The following is a 19,790-nucleotide window of genomic DNA, read 5'->3' as shown; positions in this document are numbered from 1 at the left end:
TGTCATTCATGCATTAGTCATCTCGGGGAGCCACAGTTATCTTGATTACCATCTCCGGATTCAGGAGCCTTTCATTCCTCTGCCACTCACGCACACAAAAGTCATCCTCAGGCCTGAGTAAGTTGATCTGTGTGCACCACCGGTGAAGAGCAAACTGGTAATTGAACCTGGACTACTTAGGTACGTAAGAATGCATAACAAGATGGGAAATGGATACGGGCCGTTTCGAGACGGGTGATTCCGATTTGCAATTAATCTGTGGCGTGTGAGTTAAAGAAAAACAGCCGTTTTGAAATACCACAGAGATAATTAAATTAATGTTACATAAAGAAAAGAAATAGAGCCACAGTCATTTGGAGCTCATTTCCTCTAAATGCCTCCAAGAGTATATATTGTGGACTCTGACAAGGGATAGACGGCGAAGGCGTATAATTAACCCCTACTACTGAATAAGATATAAAAAAAAAATCAATACTGATCCCTGACGAATGTAAGCAGTGCTAAGGTTATAAAATGGTAGATATTATGGATGACCAATGAGCATTTTTAAATAAAGTGTCATACAAAGACTCATACTCTTTCAAATTTGTAATATTTTGTTAAAGCTACAAACATGAACATTAATTAGGTTATCAACGTTATGAGGCAGTCTCTTCGAGGATAGTCCTGAATGCAGCTTTATTCGTTTTCCCAACAATAATAAACAGCATCAGGTTCCAGTCAAAGTTCAGGTTTCTGACAGGAAGTAGAGTTTTGGTGGGTATTATTCCCAATTAAAGACTTGCCGTGCTCATTTCCTCACATCCAAACTTACAGAGTGCTGCCATAAATCAACAGGTGATACAAGAAATCACAAAGAGGGCGCAGACATTTTATTTTGACGTGTTTCAGCTCGTCTTCCTTGACTTATGTCACACATTAAAGTTAGAAAAATGTATATATTTGGTTTAATTTTTCTTAACATGGTTGTACAAATTTGTGTAAATCCTCTATACATGCTAGTAAAAGGGAGGGGGGAAAAAAACGTTTCATCCAATTAAAGTACTATAATTGGACTCACTCTTCTTTGACAGCGCTTCACTGTCACGTGACTTGTAAAGCTTCCCAGCAGCTCCGACGCGGACCCGTCCGTCCCTCGCGGAAAATCTATGCCGTGTCACGTTGCCATGGAGACCATGTTTGTTTTCTTCCCCCACAAAGCACAACCTTCCCCCTCACACCAAGTGAAAGGTTGTGCTTTAAAGTTTGTATAGAAGCGTTTATGAAGGAAGACTGGGAACCAGTGTGGCTTGTCGATGAGCAGACAGAGGTTTTCTAAGGCGGGTTAACAGCAGAGACCAGCTAACCTGCCTGTTCGCCCTGTTTACAGGTGGGTCACTGAGCCTGTTTGCACCTCCATGTTTTAAATATCTGCCCTTTTTTTCGTACGCAGATAGATAGCAGCTGTTACGTACACAGGTTGAGCCCAAACTTTTTGCGTGGTTATGTTCGACATACAAACAGATGCTATGGATTTATTGTTATAATAAGTTTCGGGGGAATCTGTTTGAATCTTCTTATTTGGGGTCAATAGGAGCAGCTATATCATGACCCATTCCAGGCAGAGAGGAGGGCCATGTTATGATTTTATTACAGGGCAACACAGAGACGCAACCATTCCCCCACCCTGAGGGCAAATCAGACTGATGACTTCAAATAACATGAATATTTTTAACATGTCCACTTTCTGTAAGCTAGTGGTGAAACTAGGAAACTAGACATTTCTCCAAGGACTGACACGAGAGAGAGGGGGCGGGGGGGGGGGGGGGGGGAGCTTTATCAATGTTTTATTTTAAGTATAACATGGAAAAAAAATATCATGTTATAAGCGAAATAATCTGCCAATGGAACAGATACTTTCTCATCAATATTAAGGAATTATTGACTTAAAAATAAGCCCCCATCTTGTTGAAAAGTTACTTGTAAGTTTGTTTTGTCGTATTTCAAGTGTTCTGAGATATTTGCGCTAGACCAGAATGACTCTGTGAGATTTAAAGATTTCTATGCAACTAAAGAGTTCAAAGGTTATTCTTTGGCTGGGCGTCCATCTTTGCCTATTGACCTAGATTTGTGTATTTTGATGTTAATGTGGAAGTTGTTGCTTGTGTCTTTTAAATTACAATGATGTAATGTCTTGGCCAAGTTTTCCTTTAAAAGAAAATAGAGATTTTTTTTTATTTTTTATCTCAGGTGACTCCCAGGTGTGTTTCAAATTAAATGAGCATGATTTTTATATTGATTGATTGTATAAAATGCATATAGATATACTGTTAGGGTTTTGTTTTGCTAGTATCATTTAACTGTCACTTTAGAGGTCTGAATTACAGCCTCCATGTAAGAAACATGAGCCACATACAGCTGAGAGGAAATAACCTAAGATACTGCTCTATTGTTTGTATTATTATCACAGTTTCTAAGTAAACAAGCAAAAAAATGACTTTTTTTTCAACTAGCAATACAATGATGTACAAAACCCCATTGCAATATTATTTAAGAGTGCAAGTGTATTTCAGCATACGGATGAAATAATACCAATCTTCATCTTGTAAAAACGTTTATTTGATGGTGAGCCCACATGCTGCCTGATGGGCCACATGTTTTGCTTTTTTATGCGTCTGCTCCATTCACACTGAGCCAGATTCTGGTTCTGCTGGAGTTTTCTTCCTGTTAAAGAGGAGTTTTTCCTCCCCACTGTCGCCACACGCATGCTCGGTATGAGGGAATGCAAGCGATTGTCGCTAATCTGCTTTTTGACCAATTTGAGTAATAAACTGAACTTCACTGCAATTTTCTTGATAACTTGGACTGTACATATTATTGGACTGAAATTAGTTTTTTTTTTTGGAAAAGTGCCTCAAGATAACGTGTTCTGAATGGATATAAATAAACTGAGTTGAATTGAATGTCTTGCTGAATCTCTTGACATTTCTCTTCCCTTTATAGAATATTGTAACTGATTCATTGTCGGGTACTAACTCTGTATCCAGTAACTTTTCCCCACTTCAGCTTCTTGAGGCTGAGTGAAAGATTACAATCTGAAAATATTTTCCAAAGTTTCTAAAAGATTTCATTTATTCTGTCAAATCTGTAGTATGTAACTATGTAGAATGTAAAAAAAACAAACAAACAAAAAAAAAAACACCGATGATGGTAGATAAATGGTTTTCCTGAGGTGATTGACAGCGCTAAGCCCCTCCTCCTGGCTCTGATTGGATGTTTTTGGTCGAGCAGTGGATTTCTTTAGACGGCAACAGCAGGACTGGGAGGAGGTGGAGGAGCTCGATCTTTTCACACATTATATGTCTCATATTATACTGATGTGATGACATGGTGACAGTTTTAACAAATATGTGTAAAACATTTTTTTTTACTAAAAGTTACACAGTGCATCTTTAATAGTCGTTATCAGGTAACAGAGGTAAATTCGTTGTGTGCTGACATGAAATTCTGCATTTTATTTTCAATTTTATTAGAAAAAATAATCTTTTTAAGTATATCATAAAAAGAAATTAAAAAGCAACCTTGCTGTTTAAATAAATGCTTACAGATGTCTCTTCTCTTGCATTTACAATCGGTTCTAGGACGCCAACTCCAAAACTTCATAACACAGTAATGCTGCAGTGGGAAGCTTTATCAACTCATTTATGTTGAATTTCCAAGCGTTTTCATTTTTCCTCCGTCACCTCCACCTTTTTCTCTCAAACCTTTCTCCATCAGGCTCTCAGGGACGCCAGAATGAGCTGCGCGGTGGCAAAGGGCCGTCTGCAGGTCCTCCAGATCTACCGCCTGCTGCAGTGGATCCACAAAGGAGAGAAGGATGAGATCCAGAAGATGGTGAAGCTTGGGGTGAAGAACCTCATCAACCTCACCGAGCCACAGGAAGGCCTGGGGGTGCTCCACCTGGCGGTTTCAGCCAACAATAGCGGTGATGAGCTTCATCTTTGCTCTGTCTGATTGTAAATTAGACGTTTCGATCAAACAAGTGCTCGAGTTGCGTTCTGCGGGTGTAACATTTGTCAACTGAAGCTACGTTTTATGACAACAAACATTTAAGCGCAATCACGCCGCTCCATTTCTATGTCTATGTAACAGGAAAGTTGTATTTATTTTATTAAGGTAATTTGAGTCGATGTGTAAAACCTCAGAAACTTCACTCTAAATGATTTGTTTGGTTAGTGGTAGGGAGGAATGAGCAGTGACACGCGTTATCTCAGGCAAACAGAAAATGGCAGCAGACTAGCAAAACGCTGGATTTTTTTATTTTATTGACATGCTAATCATTGGTGTTTGCAACCAGAGTTTCTGTTTCACACAGTTCTGCGGGCGAAGGGTGTCAGGTTCGACGTCCGTCTGAGTGTGTCTGTTGCTCTGTCTCCTCACAGACCTTGTTGAGTTTCTCCTCTCCCTTGGAGCACATCCCGACGTCCAAGACAAGATGGGCCGCACGCCCGCCATGCTAGCTGCCGAGCTGGGGAATGAGGACATTTTATCGCTGCTGTTCCAGAAACAGCCTGACATGAAACTAGTGGACATAAAGGGCAAAGGTGGGCAGAGAGTGAAAATAGAGTGAAATGCTCAGACGGGATTGCAGAAGAGCGAGTTAAGAGCTGGAAGCTCTTACAAAAACACACAAAGTGTCACGATAACAAATTTTGCTGGGCGATAAATCGCCTCGGTAATTACTGCGATAGACAGTGTTATTGTTACTTTGAGTCCATTTTCAAGGAATATATTGATAATGGTGAAATAATCCAAGTTTGCCTTATCAAAAACTAAAAAAACTTTACTTTTGTAAAGAACACTTAACATTGGAACTGGAATAACCAGGATAAAACACGACAGTCAAATACAATAAATAAAAATGGAAATAAAAACCACATGCAATCAAAACTTGGAAAAAAAAATTGATTACGATGTCTCATTAATAAAATATGAATCATCACAATGGAAAGTATAAAGCTCAGTTCAATTTATCATGTGATTAATGCTTAATGCGACAGACTTATTTTTGTTAGAGGCTATATATTGTTAATACACTGAAAGCTAACTTTAGCTTTTTTTCCCCAGACTATTTCAATCATTTTTCTATTAAACAGCTGAGTGCAGAAGTTTACATTTATTGTAGCCTTTGTCAATTTGCATTTCATGCAGAACCCAGATGCTCCTGTAGGAGCCCATCAACAAACCCCAGGATTAATTAGATGGAAAATTGACCATACTTCCATAACATATGGTGAAATGATTTTTTCATTACTAAATTAAGGTTGAATGTTAAAACTAAAAAAAATAAATGGTAGAATTCATTTCAGTTTGTTTTAAAGTACAGAGCTGCTTTTAAATACGGTGGAGAGGTTTTTGATAAGCTACGGCTCATGGCAGCCGTAGACAGTTCTATAGGCTTTAGGTGTTTTATCTATTCCAAAACCAGTTTTCCAGGTGCAAATGTCTGAAACTGAAGTAAGATGGAAAAAAAAAACTCTTCCATCAATATTATGATTTGGGAAATTGAAATAACTTGGGCTCGTTTGTCAGATTAAAAGTAACTTTCAAGCAGGTACCAAACTGAATTTCCATTAAGCCAACATGTCTGTGGTTGTTGTTGGTCTGATGTAGTGTCCTAACCTTAAAGGTTGCATTTTTATAACCTGTAAACTGAAAATCATCATAATTAACAGGAAGAAAGACGTGAAAACATCACTGTGTGGAATTAATCTATGTAATGTGTTTCACTTAATGAGTTGAATTACTGAAATAAATTCACTTTTCAATGCTATTCTAAGAACACAGTACTTAAATATGTGTTTTCAGATCCATGCAGTCAATTTGAAGCTGCATGGATCATAGAGGATCCATAATCATTTTGAAATCTTGTAGCCAATCAGGATGTTTTTTTTGCTCTTATTAGGTTTTGTCAGGTAAACGTTGTCTTACATCTCAAGAACGCGTGTGTAGCTTTTGTTTAGATATCGATGAGAAAGACATTATGCATCCAGATCAGATATTAATGCATCCAGATCAGAAAACGCCGTGAAACACGGAGGGACCAAGAGTTGGCATCAATGTTTGGACTTTTGTATCCAAACATTAAATTCACGGTGGTAAAATGTTCTGTTTTGTCATGTAGCGTGTTAGTCCGGGTACGTCAGTGTGTGGCTCTGTGTGTGAGTCAGGCCCCTGTGTGTGTGAGTCTAATTACAGATCAAGTCCTCACGGTGACGCTCTGATGTGGAACCTGCTCTGTAACCCGATAACGCCGCTCGCTCCCCAGAGGCGTGTTCAGCTGAGGCGCACCGCTCTCATCCCCGGCTTCTCTTCAAGCGTTTCATTCCTCACACGTTTTCGATTATTGCATACAAGTTTAAAAAATAAATAAAAATCTGAATTATTTTTAATTTGCAACTTATTTTTCTCCATTGGATCTGAATGGAATAATGGAGGTACATATTTAGCGCAGGCAGCACTTGAACTACACAAAGACTCAGCAATTATGAACCACCCAGCCCGACTCGCCACCTCAGATCTAATTATTTTTGTCAAAGCCCAAATGTAAATGACACTTCTGTCACTTTTAACCTTTTTTTTTTTTATTATTCTTTATCTCATTTGTGATTCAGGCGTGCTGTTCTACTGCAGCTACCCCACCACTCGCCACTCCCGCTGCCTAGAAATGGCACTGAAGAACGGGGCCGATCCCAACAACATCTCTTGTAGCGGGGTTCACGTTCTTAGCATGATGTGTGAGAAAGCCCATGAGTGCACCCCCTTGTGCCTCACCCTGCTGGATGAAGGTGCAGACCCCAACGCGGCAAATGAGGTAAAAGAAGAGAAGAAGAAAACATGACAGAAACAATTTAAATGACAGAGAAAAATATGGAGAAGAAGCCATTTAAAGTGTGATTTCTTCTGCCCAGACAAAGGGTGTGACGGCGCTAATGGAGGCTGCCAAGACGGGCTCCCTGCCAGTTGTTCAGCAAATCCTCAGGAGAGGTGGAAACCCGAACACCCTGGACCAAAACGGCTTCAACGCAGTACACTACGCCGCCCTGAGTGGCTGTTTTGAGGTGTGGTAACTAGAACTTTTTCTATCATATGCCTTTGAACTTTTTCACATTTTGTTGGGTTGCAACCCAAGACACACCTATCCGATGTTAATGTCTTCACTGGTCCAGATATTGAAAAATCTCCCTCTAGGCTCTCACACGCACTCTGCTTTTGATTATGAATAAAATCATTGTTTTTTCAGGTTAGTAGAAATCGTCCTGCAGAATCACTTTTTTCTAAAAAAATAAATAATGAGAATGACAAATTGTATTTATATTTTGTCATTTTCTTAGCACTTCACTCCATTTAAACACCAGAAGCAGAATCTTACTTTAGGTAATTTAGGTTTGGACAATCTGTAACACGTAACTCTGTGACGTTTCCCATCCTTCAGGTAATCATGGTGCTGTCAGGATTTGCAGCAGATATGAATGTGATTAACATGGACAACTGTACGCCCTTACACTACGCCGCTGCCGCAGGCAATGCCCTGTCCTGCAAGTTCCTTGCTCAGAGAGGTACGCCGTGACATAGCAGAGCGTCTTCAATTTCAACACAATCACCCAAAGTATTTGCTCGTCTCTGGAAGAGACGTTAGGTCTCTGGACGTGTCCTCTGGAACTTTAAGGATTTTGGTTACAGAAATGAAGAATAGCTCTTTTGTGTGTTAGCATTGCGAAGCTTATATCTCTGCTTTGATGCATGTGGAGGCAGGAAATGAAATCAAACAGAGCAATACGCAGTCCTGAATTAAATTAAGTAATGCGATCAAGTGTTTTTTTGTTGTTTTTTTTTTCATAGCAGTCTGCTCTGTGTTCAGGTTGTAACCCCAAAGTGAAGAACAAGGAAGGTTTGCTGGCACGTCAGATTGCCAAAGACTCTGGACTCAAGGCAGCGATCAAGGAGCTGAAAAAAGCAGAAAGGGCATTTGGGAAAAGCAAAAAACCCACTGGTGGCAGCATGATGTCAGATCTCTGGGCCCTGACCCTTCACGATTGGTCAAACGAGTACGAGGCTGAATTAGTGGAAGCCTTCAAGGACCAATTTGGCAATGCTGACTTAGACACCTTCATGTCCGTGTTAGAGGACCTGGGCGCTCCGGTTGAACCAGACCAACTCGAGATGGTCTTCTCAGCACACAGCAAGAAGGGAGAGGGCCTGATCAACGTGAATGACTTCATCAAAGGCACCAAGTACATCAAGAAAGCCTTCCGTCTCACTGGGTACACAACTCAGAAGAAAAAGAAAGAAAAGGGGGCTAAGAAGAAGAAGAAGAAAGGCCCGTTTGTCCTCCCCATACCCATTTGCACCCTCGTGCCGGAGCTCAAGCCCCGACGGCCCGACGGCGGCCCGCCTTATTTCATGATTGAGAAGTACCACAACTTGACAGACGTTCGCCGCTTTGACAACGAGCACCCGCCACTTCATCCCATAGTCAATGACTCGTGGTGGTACATAGAGAAGCCAAACAAAGTTTACATCAACATCAACTACTGTGTGAGGAACGGAGATTTGGAGTCTCTGGACCTCGCCTTCAACGATGGAGTACCTGTGGACGCTCAGGATGAATTTTACAAGACCCCGCTGATGGAGGCATGCATCAGCGGCAACTGCGAGTTGGTCCAGTACCTTCTAGAAAAGGGGTGAGTAGCCAAACCCGACATCCAGCTGTTTCCAGTCCAGGCTTGTCAGTGTTGAGACACACCCCAAAACACTTGGTCTGTCGCACAAAACCCCAAGAAAATATGTTGTATATGCAAATACTGTTAAAAAGCTCTGTATTTGGTTTTCACTGGTAATTCCTATTAATAGTTACAAGAACCTTAAAAAGGGTGAAGTCAAATCAAGTTCATTTCCATTCCACATTCCAGGAACAAGGTAGCTCAAAGTGCTTTAAGTCATAAGGGCGTCATACAAAATCCATTAAATATTACATTTTATCAAATGCCATCAACAAAATTGTCAAGCAAATACACGTCAAATATGTTGATCAGTGTTCCAGTTACTACTAATAATAGGCAATTCTAAACAGGTGGGTTTTAAGTCTCGACTTAAAGCTGCGGTATGTGACTTTGACAAAAATGTTTTTTTTGTTTGTTTTGGTTTTTTTCATATTTGTTAAAACTGTCACTATGATGGAAAAACGTCTTGCCATTTCAATAAAACTTTATCCCCGTCATTGGTGGCCATGGTAACTAGCCTTAGCATTCATGCCAGGCTATGTTATAATAAACCTGTTAAAGACTAGCAGAGAGCAAGGGGTAGGGTGTTAGCGGCACATACACAAGAGTGATTGATAGTGCTAAGATCCTCCCCTTGGCTCTGATTGGCTGTTTCTGACTGGGCGGTGTATTTCTGCAGTTACTAGTGTGGGAAGGCAGAGGATGTTGGTTTTTTTCCACATCTGTCTCTTACGGTATTGCGACAACATAATAATAATTTTATTGAATATGAAAAAAAACATAAAAAAAAAAAATAAAAGTTACTTTTATTTTTTTTTAAATAAAAGCTTTAAAGCAACTCAGTGTTTCAGCATCTTTGCAGTTTTCTGGACGTTTAGTCCAGATTAGTGCTGCATAGAAGCTGAATGCTGCTTCTCCATGTTTCTGGTTCAGAACCAGAACCAGAACACCTGAGAGGTCTGGAAGGTTTGATACAACAACAGCAGATCTTTAATGTATTTTGAAGTGAATCCATTCAGAGATTTAAGAACTAACAGAAAGTAACTTTCTATCTGCCTTGCAGCATAGAATCCTTTTCAATAAGTAATGAGGTCTCACTGAACACGAACTCCCACCTTGTGTCCGACAGGGCTGAAGTGAGCATGTGTGACCAGTTCTTCTGGACGCCCCTCCACCACGCGGCCAACGGGGGGTACTTGGAAATTGTGGAGCTTTTGGTGAATGCCGGGGCCGACGTCAACGCAAAGGCCATCAACGACGGCACGCCGCTCATGAGAGCCATCGAGAGCTCCAGCTTCTCATGTGTGGAATTCCTCATCAACGCCGGGGCCAAAGTCTATTCAGAGACTAAGAAAGGTACCACGCAGTCTGAACATTACAAAAGTATTTTATTTTAGTTTAAACTTAGGTTTGAATTTACGCTGTTGTACATTGATACAGATCTTATGACTGTGCATCATCATTTTAAACACAAGTAAAAACAGCAGTAGAAATAAGGAAGAAATCTATTTGTCATTAATTACTGTTCAGAAGCACAAAAGAAAAATGAAAACAACCATAACTGCATTCATTCATCTCGGTCTTGTTTTTTTCCTCCAGGAGTAACCTGCCTTGATATGGCCAGACACTTTGGAGAAACCAGCATAGAGAGCCTGGTTCAGGAAAAGGTGAACGCGCTGCCGGACCCCAAAAAAGCAAAACCTAAACCTGGTAAAAAGAAGGTACCCACGTAGCCCTGCCGTTTGACCGCGGCTTACATTAAAAACGTTCTGCATGCAACTTTTGATGTGTCACACTGACGTTTTGTGTGTGTTTGTTCGTAAAAGGTTTTCTAACAGAAAGCAGTTTCCTTACAATGGTTGAAACGATGCAGTCAAGTCAAACGTCACACTGTGCACGTGTGAAAATAAACCAAACCGATCCAGTTTGGTTTATTTTTTCACTTTCAATACCGGAAGCGAGGTTCGGTATCGGTGGATTTTGATCTGATACATCTCAGAGGATGTCAGAGGAAAACATGCACCAAATAACCATAAAAATTACCGAATTGAAATCACAAAAATAAATTTGCTGGAAAAAAAAAACACTTTTTCGATAAAAGGTTTTTGCGTTAGGATGAGGTGGTTTGTGTTTCGCAAGACTGCAGTGAAAACACTTTTTTGCATCGCACGAGTCTCGTGATCGACAGCTGGACGGTAACTACTGGCAGAAATGTCAAAGTAGACGACAGGAAGTGGTAGGATGATGGTGGTGTTTTTGTTGGTTTTGGACGATGTGCAGCCGGCTCCACCACAGCGCTTACAGCGTCGCACCGTTCATGAAAAGTTGTGTGTAATTCCAACATGTCGAATCCATTACTCTTCTGTAAAATGGCCGACTACAATTTCCCCAAAACGCAGCATATGTAGCAGCTCCCAAGAATATGCGGCTTGGATGGAATAAGTGTCTAAGTCTCCTCTGATTGGTTGGTAGATGATGTTTACATCCATCTCTATCATGATTCTTATTGACTTATCGCGTGAACAAGCTTATTTACATGTGACTTTAATTTCATTTCTTATTTAACAGAAACGCCACAAGTGTTTTTTCGACTTTAACAGAGTTTTGACAAAAGTGTGCGCACATTTGTTGTTGTATCTAGAGAAACAACAATCCCAAAATCGATCAGTCTTTCATTTCACTACATTTGTTGCTCAGCAAAGAAGTTCTTGTTGTCATTGCTGAGAATAGACTAAAACTATATACGAAGAATATTAAAAATTCTGCCAGAGAAGTATAGAAACTGTACACCTTTCTTTTATTAAGGCCAACGTTGGAAACCTCTTCCCACCTTTTTTACTTTGTTACATTTTTTTGTTTTAAATTACTTTATTGTAAAAAAAAACAACAACAAAAAAACCCTACAGATTATGGAAAGGGGATTTTTAATACATTCTTTTTTTTAAATAAACGTGACCAGCACTGGTAGCAGTTGGTGCAATAAAGGAGGAAAACTCTTCGGTGAAGTGTCAAAAGTTTAAAAATCCAGAAGAAGCCTTGGAAATATAAAAATATTGGACAGAGAGGAATGTCTGTCGTCTGTTTCTCATCACGGTGTAATTGTATCTCTCAGCCAGTTAGCATGATCTGCCGTCTGCTTATCAACACTTCAATCACGTAGATGTACAATCATGTAGAACTAGATCTTTAAAAATATACACCTCCATGCATTTCTTCCAGTAGGGATTTCATGTTATGTTTTTAGAGTCGTTTCTGCTAAGTGGACTTGCATGTTCAGTAAATGTTCCACACTGTTAAGTTTCTAAGGTTACGCCTTCAACCTTTTTGAAGGTGTAACCTTCAAAAAGGTTCAGCCACCATTTTGAGATTTTTTTTAAAATTCAAAACAAACTGATTTATTCATGAAGGATTAGATTTAAACTGTCTCTAAGGGAAAAAAAGGACATATAACTGTATCTCAGTAAATTATACAGTAATTCAGCGTAAACGAGAAACTCATGTGGAGTCGTTTCACACACAGTTTTATATTTGATGTTTTTGTTGCTTCTGGACTGCAGTTGGATGAATCTTAGACTACAGCCTCTGTCCACTTTGGGAATCTCCTCCAAACTCTTGAATTGTCTTTGCTTTTCAACACCCAGAACGCTGAGGTTGCCTCTGATGCTTGTGCAACTTTTCCTGTGACACATTTTCCTCCAACTCAACCTTCCATCACCACACTTACGGTGTTTTCACACCTGATTGTTTGGTAGAGGCGTTTCGAATGAGGATCAACGTTGCAACATTTGTTACATTTTCAGCTGGTCCGCTTCACTTTCACACTGTGTCAAATGAACCAAACCCTTTGAAAAACCTGTCCACCTTCTTGCCTGTGGGTGGCGCTGCACCAAGATCCACTGGAGGAAAACAACGTGAAAACCTGTAAAGAAGACACTGAGCGCAACTTCCTTCTTCACAAAATATGAACCAAGACAGAGCTAGCGGTCGTAGGATTTCTCTTTTATCTTTGGCAAAAGACCACGATATATTTCTTCTGCTAGCGCTAAACACACGTTTGTTTTGGATGTATTTACCCAGAATGCCCTGCGCTACTGTCCACTTCCTACTTGTGGAGTGATCTCCGGTCCACTTGGCCTTCCTGCATGCATTCGAACTGAGACCAGGGTTTTTAGGCGGACTAGAGTTTGCTTTTTTGGTCCGCTTCAGTAAGGTTACACATAAATAACATCACTTTTCTGGTTACTGAATCTATTAAAAGTTTCTCTTTTTGTTATCAGTCATTGAAATAAGTATTTATTTGTAAAATACTCTTAATTTAATGATGTGCACCGTCTACAGATCGTGATAGCTGCTCCAAACCTGCATCCTGCATTTTATTTCCTCATAGAGTTGAACGCCACATTGACTGTTAGAAAATCAGAGCCACGGTGAACGGCGAGCGGCTCTTACAGGTGATTTACTTTGGAGCAGACGAGTAGCTGACACAGGGACCCAGAGAAGACGATGCCAATCACCTGAGGCCAGGCCTAGCTAATACACGGCTGCAGACAAACTGCCTTCAGCTCGGCGAAGAGGAAGAGAGTGAGAGGAGGTTGGGCATCTATTAATTCTCTTCATCTTGAGGCGAGAAAAGTTGGGTTTAGCACTGCCCTCCAGGAATTATTTGTGTAAACAGTAATTGATATCACTAATCACAATCTCATTGCGTTCTCATGTATGTGGCTTTCAGAGGCGAAGATCCTAAAAACAAGAGGATTGTAGCTTCTCGGGTAATCCTGTAGTGTTTCTGTAACTCGAACGACTGATGCACAGAGCCTTGTTATGATTTTAGCAGGCTAAAAAGTGCTGACTCTGCACTTACTATGTTCAAGATCTTTGGTCTGAACACTAACGTTACAGCAGTGGAAATGGAATGTGATCAGTTCAAGGTTGAGCATAAATACACTGCTCTCCGTCTGAAAGCTCAGTTCCTCCAGGGGAAGTCATTGGTTTATATTATTATGGCATCATCTTAGTGTCAGATTTTACTCACTGGTGTGTTTTTTCAGCATGTTTTGCTGTTTCATTTTTATTTTCTGGTTTGACTTTTGATTTATTTTTATTTTTTCAAAACTTTTCAAAGGTTTTTGTCACTCATGATACATTTTCTCAGACATCCATCAGCACCTTTGTTTTGTGTAAATATTTCTAGGGGTGGGCAATATGGACTTAGTTTTATCAGGATGTTTTGTGGTAATAATGTGATAACTGAAAAAGTGATGATAAGAAGTATTTATTACTTCTCTTTTAGGTAACTGCAATTGTGGAAATTGTGTCACAGCAATTATATCCCCACAAACACAAAAACTGCTATTGAAAAACATAACATTTCTAATATGATTCTCTGGGAAATGAGAGCTACAGAAATCTGATTTATATTTCTAAAATTGACACAGTAACTGAATTTAATCATATTTTCCAATTTATTGCTACAGTTATTGCACAATTTAGAAAAATTGTAAAGTTAACAATCCTGACAATACACACAGCTTTAGGGGGGTTTAAACAATAATTGGAATTTATTGTGACAATGATAAACCAAAATCTTAACATGACAAGTAATTTATCTCAATAAATGATCAGTGATACAATAATTGCCCACCTCTAAATATTACCAAAGATTTTTTTCCCCCTTTGTATTTTATCTAGTTAACTTTCTTAAATCACATTTTGATCTACAAAATGCAAACGTCTTGTGTGTCTGATCTGGTCTTCAGTACCTTTGAAAAGTATTCACTCCTTTGGATGCTTTACCCTTGGATTGCTTTTACAACCTGGTCAACAACCAGGATTAATAATAATAATAATAATAATAATAATAATAATAATTATTATTATTATTATTATTATTATTGTTATTGGCTTTTCTAATTATAATATTTTCTTTTTAAAGAAATATTTTTAATATCAAAGTGAAAACTTTAGTACAAAAGATGACAACTAAATAAAAAGATGTAACAAAATATAAGTGATTCCATAAATATCCACCCATTTAAAGTCACTGACCTAATTCAACAAAGGTCCCTCCAATTGGTGCCAGTAGTCTAACAATTTTGTCAGAAAGCCACATTTTGTTGATGAATATTGATTTGTAAGAACAGTTTTAAAAAAGGGTAAAACATCAAATGGAGTAAATACTTTTTTTCATAGGTACTATAAATATCTGTTGAATTTTTGCTATTTCTGCTCCATTGACCGCGTTCCTCTTGCTGCCCTTTACGTCAGTTCTTGGTGATTGCCTTTAGGTGGCTATTGCAAGGGATGCTGTGCATAGCAAGACGATGACTGGGACATCAGGGAGGACGCCCACACAGATGATCTCCAAAAGCATCATCCTCCATAACACCAGGATCACCACAGGAAAAACTAACACAGAGGATATTAGCTTTGTGCCAAAAACCGTACGTTTGGTTACACTGACACCTAACAACCTTCTACATAAAAGCTAAATATTGACTACATTTGACTTCTATTATTCCTTGTTAACTCCAACTCCGATTGTTGTTTTTTTTTTGTTTCAGGTTTGGGGTGAACCGCCCACCACCAGCCAGCTGATGACAAACATAGCGAGACGAAAGGGTCGCATAACCCTGGAGGTGGACTTTGACGACTTGTTGATCCCTTTCAGTCAGCGCTTCCAGAGAAGGATCCTGGAGATAACCAAGCCAAAGACCACACTGGAGGAAAGCCAGAGACAGAGACAAGTGTCCTAATTATGTTACTCTGCTTTTGTTGTCATCATCGTTGCCTTTTTATTATTATTATTTTTGACAGCTGATATGAAAAACGACATTCAGCACATGTCCATCCCTGGGGCTGTGGGATTTTTATCAACAACTGAATTACATATAAAGCCATGCAGATAATGAGAATGTGAGTAATCAAGTGGAAATAAAAGGTTCTTTCCTCCTGTGGTTCTTTGTCTAAAACGAAGGAACTATGTTTTTGTCTTTTTTCGCTAATTAATTTTCCTTGGTAAATGTCCACACCTCTGAGCACCTGACTTCTCTACGTATCGTGGTGGACTTAAAGTGGTACGATGACATACTAGGGTTCTTGTAAATAGAAAACTGAATGAGTAATTTTCCACCAAATGGCTCTAATTTTATAGAAAAAAAAAAACAAGTAAATGTAAGCGTTGCAAAAGTCAAATATTTTCTACCTTTGAAACTCGAAAATGTCCATGTTTTTCAAAAAAAAAAAAAATTCAGAGATTATTCTCAGAACCTTTTTTTTTTTTTTGCCGGAAATAAACTCAATGTTTATAAATTGATAGATAAAGAGATACCCTGTCGTAAAGTTAATTCCTGATGGAGTTTAAATCTTTATTATTATTATTATTATTATTATTATTATTATTATTATTTATTTTTCTGAGATACAGATTCGTCACATAAGCCACCACAGCTTGTGATCAATCAATCAATCAATCAATCAAATTTGATTTGTATAGCACGTTTCAGCAGCAAGGCATTTCAAAGTGCTTTACATCATTAAAATAAAACAGGAATAAACAGTGAGAAAGAGATTTTGAAAAAGATTAAAACAAAAAAGATAAAAACATTAAAACCTCAGAATTTTAGTTAGAACGCCATCTAACAAGGGTACTCACTCCATAAAACCTTCATTAAAACGTAAACAGTGAGAATAAAATAAAAAGTAAAGATGAAAACATTAAAAACATCGAAGACATCAAAACGGACACTAATCCTAATTTAGCCATAAGCAACTCTAAACAGGTGGGTTTTAAGCTGATTTTTAAAAGCACTCAGTGTTTCAGCTGTTTTACAGTTTTCTGGAAGTTTGTTCCAGATTTGTGGTGCATACAAGCTGAATGCTGCTTCTCCTGGTTTTGTTCTGGTTCTGGGGATGCAGAGCAGAACCAGAAGATCTGAGGGGTCTAGACGGTTGGTACAGCAATAACAGATCTTTAAGGTATTGTGGTGCCAAACCGTTCAGTGATTTATAAACTAACATCAGTATTTTAAAGTCTATTCTCTGAGCTACAGGGAGCCAGTGTAGGGACTTTAAAACTGGTGTTATGTGCTCTATCTTCCTGGTTTTAGTCAGAACAGCAGCAGCAGCATCTGGATCAGCTGCAGCTGTTTGATTGATTTGTTAGTCAGACCTGTGAAGACGCTGTTGCAGTAATCAATGCGGCTAAAGATAAACGCATGGATGAGTTTCTCTAGATCGCGCTGAGACATCAGTCCTCTAACCCTGGAGATGTTCTTCAGGTGATAGAAGGCCGACTTTGTGACTGTCTTAATGTGGCTCTGAAGGTTCAGGTCAGAGTCCATCACTACTCCCAGGTTTCAGGCTGATCGCTGGTTTTTAGTTGTAATAACTGAAGCTGCGCATTGATTCTAGTTCGCTCCTCTTTAGGTCCAAAGATAATAACTTCAGTTTTTTTTCTGTTCAGCTGGAGAAAAGCTTTTTGATGCTTTTCTTCCTGAAGTTTCATATGTTAACCAGTAGGTGGTGGTGTTTGTCAAATCTAGCCGCAGAAGGTTTTGGTTGTTTATTAAGGCTGGTAATTCAAAAAAAAGAAAGAAAAGAAAAGAGGAAAGAACTTGGAAGGAGCTCTCTCTTCTAGCACAGAAAGAGATCAAAATGGCAGCCACGAGTTTTAGCTGCTCTCACATGCATCACTCTGTTGGCTGTAAGATAAAAAAAAATAGAAATCTACAGCATAACCATGAGATCCACCTGCAAGATGTGAAAGAATGCAGCTCCACTCTTTTTGCGTCATGTTTGCCTCAGGTTACATTTTGTTAAATAAATAATCTCAGAAAACATTGTCATTTCCTGAAACATCACTGATGCACACTCAGCAGCAGCAGCAGCAGCAGCACCGTCGTCAAATAAAATTAGTTAGCAGTGTCTTCGAGGTCCACAGGGACACGGTTATATAACCACACACACAAAAAAAAACTGGCAGAGGAGGGAGGCAGCTTTGAGGTCTGAAATGTATGCTGAGAATTGTTCAAATATACATAAAAAGGATGTAGAGAGAGAGAGAGAGAGAGAGAAACATGTAACAGAGAAACCTGAAAGCCCAGCAGATGGAGGAATGAGAGGCGGGGAGTGAGAAGATGAGGGCTTTTCTGGTGCGATCAGTGGCCACACAGGTTAGAGGGAGTAAACAAGGCTGGCTGCCGGCTCCGGCTGTGACGCAGTGAGTCCGTCAGGGCGTGGGCTCAGGCTTATATGGTCATGCAGTATCTGGGCGCAGCGGTCTGCTGGGTGTGTTGCTGTTGGAGCTCACGCCACAAAGAGATGTGGGTCAGTTCACAAAAAAGAAAAATATGGATCATTGTCAACAAAAATACCCTCACATAGTAACTCCTGAGTGATATTTTTCAATGTTTGTGTATTTAGTGCGATTGTAGAGGCTCGTGGGACTGAATTTATGAACGAAATGGAATATGTATCGACTTATTGAGGATATCTTTTTTTTTTTGTTTTTTATGACTGTTTTAGAGTTTTGTGTTGTTTTTTCCCTTCCCTGTCAGCCTGAGCTCCTATCGACGTGTGCTGCAGCCAGCAGCACTGCGCTCTCCGCGCTCTGGCCCCGCACCGCACCGCACCGCACCGCACCGCTTACTCAGCACTTCTCACCCTCAGCCTCCCAAGAGCAGCAGCCCCACTCAGGCGCACCGAACCCCCGGCTGCCGCCCCGAACCTCCTCGGTAATATTCCCGGTTTACTGCCGGTTACGTAAAGCTCGCTCAAACCCGGACACAGATGTGCTCACACATGCATGTAATCTAATAAACTAAAAAAAAAAAAAAAAAAAAAAAAAAAAAAACATCCTTAAGCCATAAAGTGTTCACACACAAATTCTGCATGTCACATGCAGATAGACAGAAAAATCCACTATAATAAACAAGCCAAGAAATGTATTTACACCTCCAGAGCTTTATTGGATTTTTTTTCCACAATGCAACCAGAAATGAATGTGGGTTTTATTGGGGCTGAGCTATCTGAGAGATCAATACGGAGCAGTGAATAATTGTGAAGTGAAAGAGAGAAGATGCTTTTCAATTTTTGCTAAATATGCAGCACATTTGTATTCAGGCTTGGTTGGTCATGTTCTGTAGAAAAATGTAGTTGTCAGACCGAACTGGATTATACCAGAGGATGTTTCTGCTCTGTAGAGAGCCACTATTTTGGTCTTCGTTTATTTATTTATTTGTTTATTTATGCAAAATAGGATGTCTGGTGATGTTTTTTTTAAGTCCTGTCATAATCCACAACTAGATTTAGGTATGGGCTTTGACTGAGCCATTATAAAACATTACTATTAGTGCACCAATTGCTGTTTTCCAGCCGATCACCAATGTTTAAAAAAGTTGTATACACACAGATTCTGATTTTGGCCAATTGTTGTTTTTTTTTGTGTGTGTGTTTGTTTGTTTGTTTGTTTGTCTGAAAAGTCACCACTGGTGGTGTCTATTGTTAAACTGCACATGTGCAGACATGACCTGGTGGGCAGAGTTTTCAGAAGTGTTTATTTTTTTTCTAGAAAGTTTTCTAGATTAATCTCAAAATATCTGAGTTTTTTCTGGCATTTTTTCAACTTTTTGGAGTTCAGAAATCTACTTGTTTTTTTCCCTGAGATTACTCTTAAACTTTCTGAGCATTCAGTGGAAATTACTCCTGTTTTTTCCTACCTACAATGGTAGTTCATCCTGACTTTTTAAAGCATATATTTTAAATTGCAGGATTAACGTAACTTAACCCTCAGTTGCACTGCCGAAACTCTGTTCCTAACATAAAACGCCTTGCAGAGATGGAGTCGGTGCAAACTGTAAACACAGTGCCACTGTGCGGTAAAGCTGTGCTGAGCTAAACAATGGTGGCACTGTCCTGATGCTGCTGTGCCATTAATTATTGATGAAGCAGGCTGCTTTAACTCTGCTCCCAATGATGCATGTGACTGCAGGAAGATACATGCGCACCAGTGTTCTCCATACTGCTCACACA

The 19,790-nt window shown here is 39.5% G+C and overlaps 1 protein-coding gene across 1 annotated transcript; it reads left to right on the top strand.

Annotated features, from left to right (window-relative positions):
* Positions 1 to 713: 713 nt before the first annotated feature.
* On the top strand, positions 714 to 15,738 carry ankef1a (ankyrin repeat and EF-hand domain containing 1a). The gene is made up of 11 exons (XM_008398166.3): positions 714 to 1,369; positions 3,757 to 3,964; positions 4,422 to 4,583; positions 6,654 to 6,853; positions 6,951 to 7,100; positions 7,475 to 7,598; positions 7,901 to 8,723; positions 9,892 to 10,118; positions 10,362 to 10,483; positions 15,047 to 15,202; positions 15,323 to 15,738. The coding sequence occupies exons 2-11, from the start codon at positions 3,775 to 3,777 to the stop codon at positions 15,512 to 15,514; spliced, it is 2,346 nt and encodes a 781-aa protein (XP_008396388.2). The 5' UTR covers positions 714 to 1,369; positions 3,757 to 3,774; the 3' UTR covers positions 15,515 to 15,738.
* The last annotated feature ends 4,052 nt before the right edge of the window (positions 15,739 to 19,790 follow it).

This window comes from Poecilia reticulata, chromosome 21 (assembly GCF_904066995.2).
Source record: "Poecilia reticulata chromosome 21, P_reticulata-male-v2, whole genome shotgun sequence".
Taxonomy (NCBI): Eukaryota; Metazoa; Chordata; class Actinopteri; order Cyprinodontiformes; family Poeciliidae; genus Poecilia; species Poecilia reticulata.
This window is presented reverse-complemented; position numbering and strand designations above follow the sequence as displayed.

Coding starts and splice junctions, on each gene's coding strand:
- ankef1a (XM_008398166.3), top strand. CDS start 3,775: ATGAGCTGCGCGGTGGCAAAGGGCCGTCTGCAGGTCCTCCAGATCTAC. Junction 8,724..9,891: donor CAGTACCTTCTAGAAAAGGG/GTGAGTAGCCAA, acceptor TGTGTCCGACAG/GGCTGAAGTGAGCATGTGTG. Junction 15,203..15,322: donor TTAGCTTTGTGCCAAAAACC/GTACGTTTGGTT, acceptor TTTTTGTTTCAG/GTTTGGGGTGAACCGCCCAC.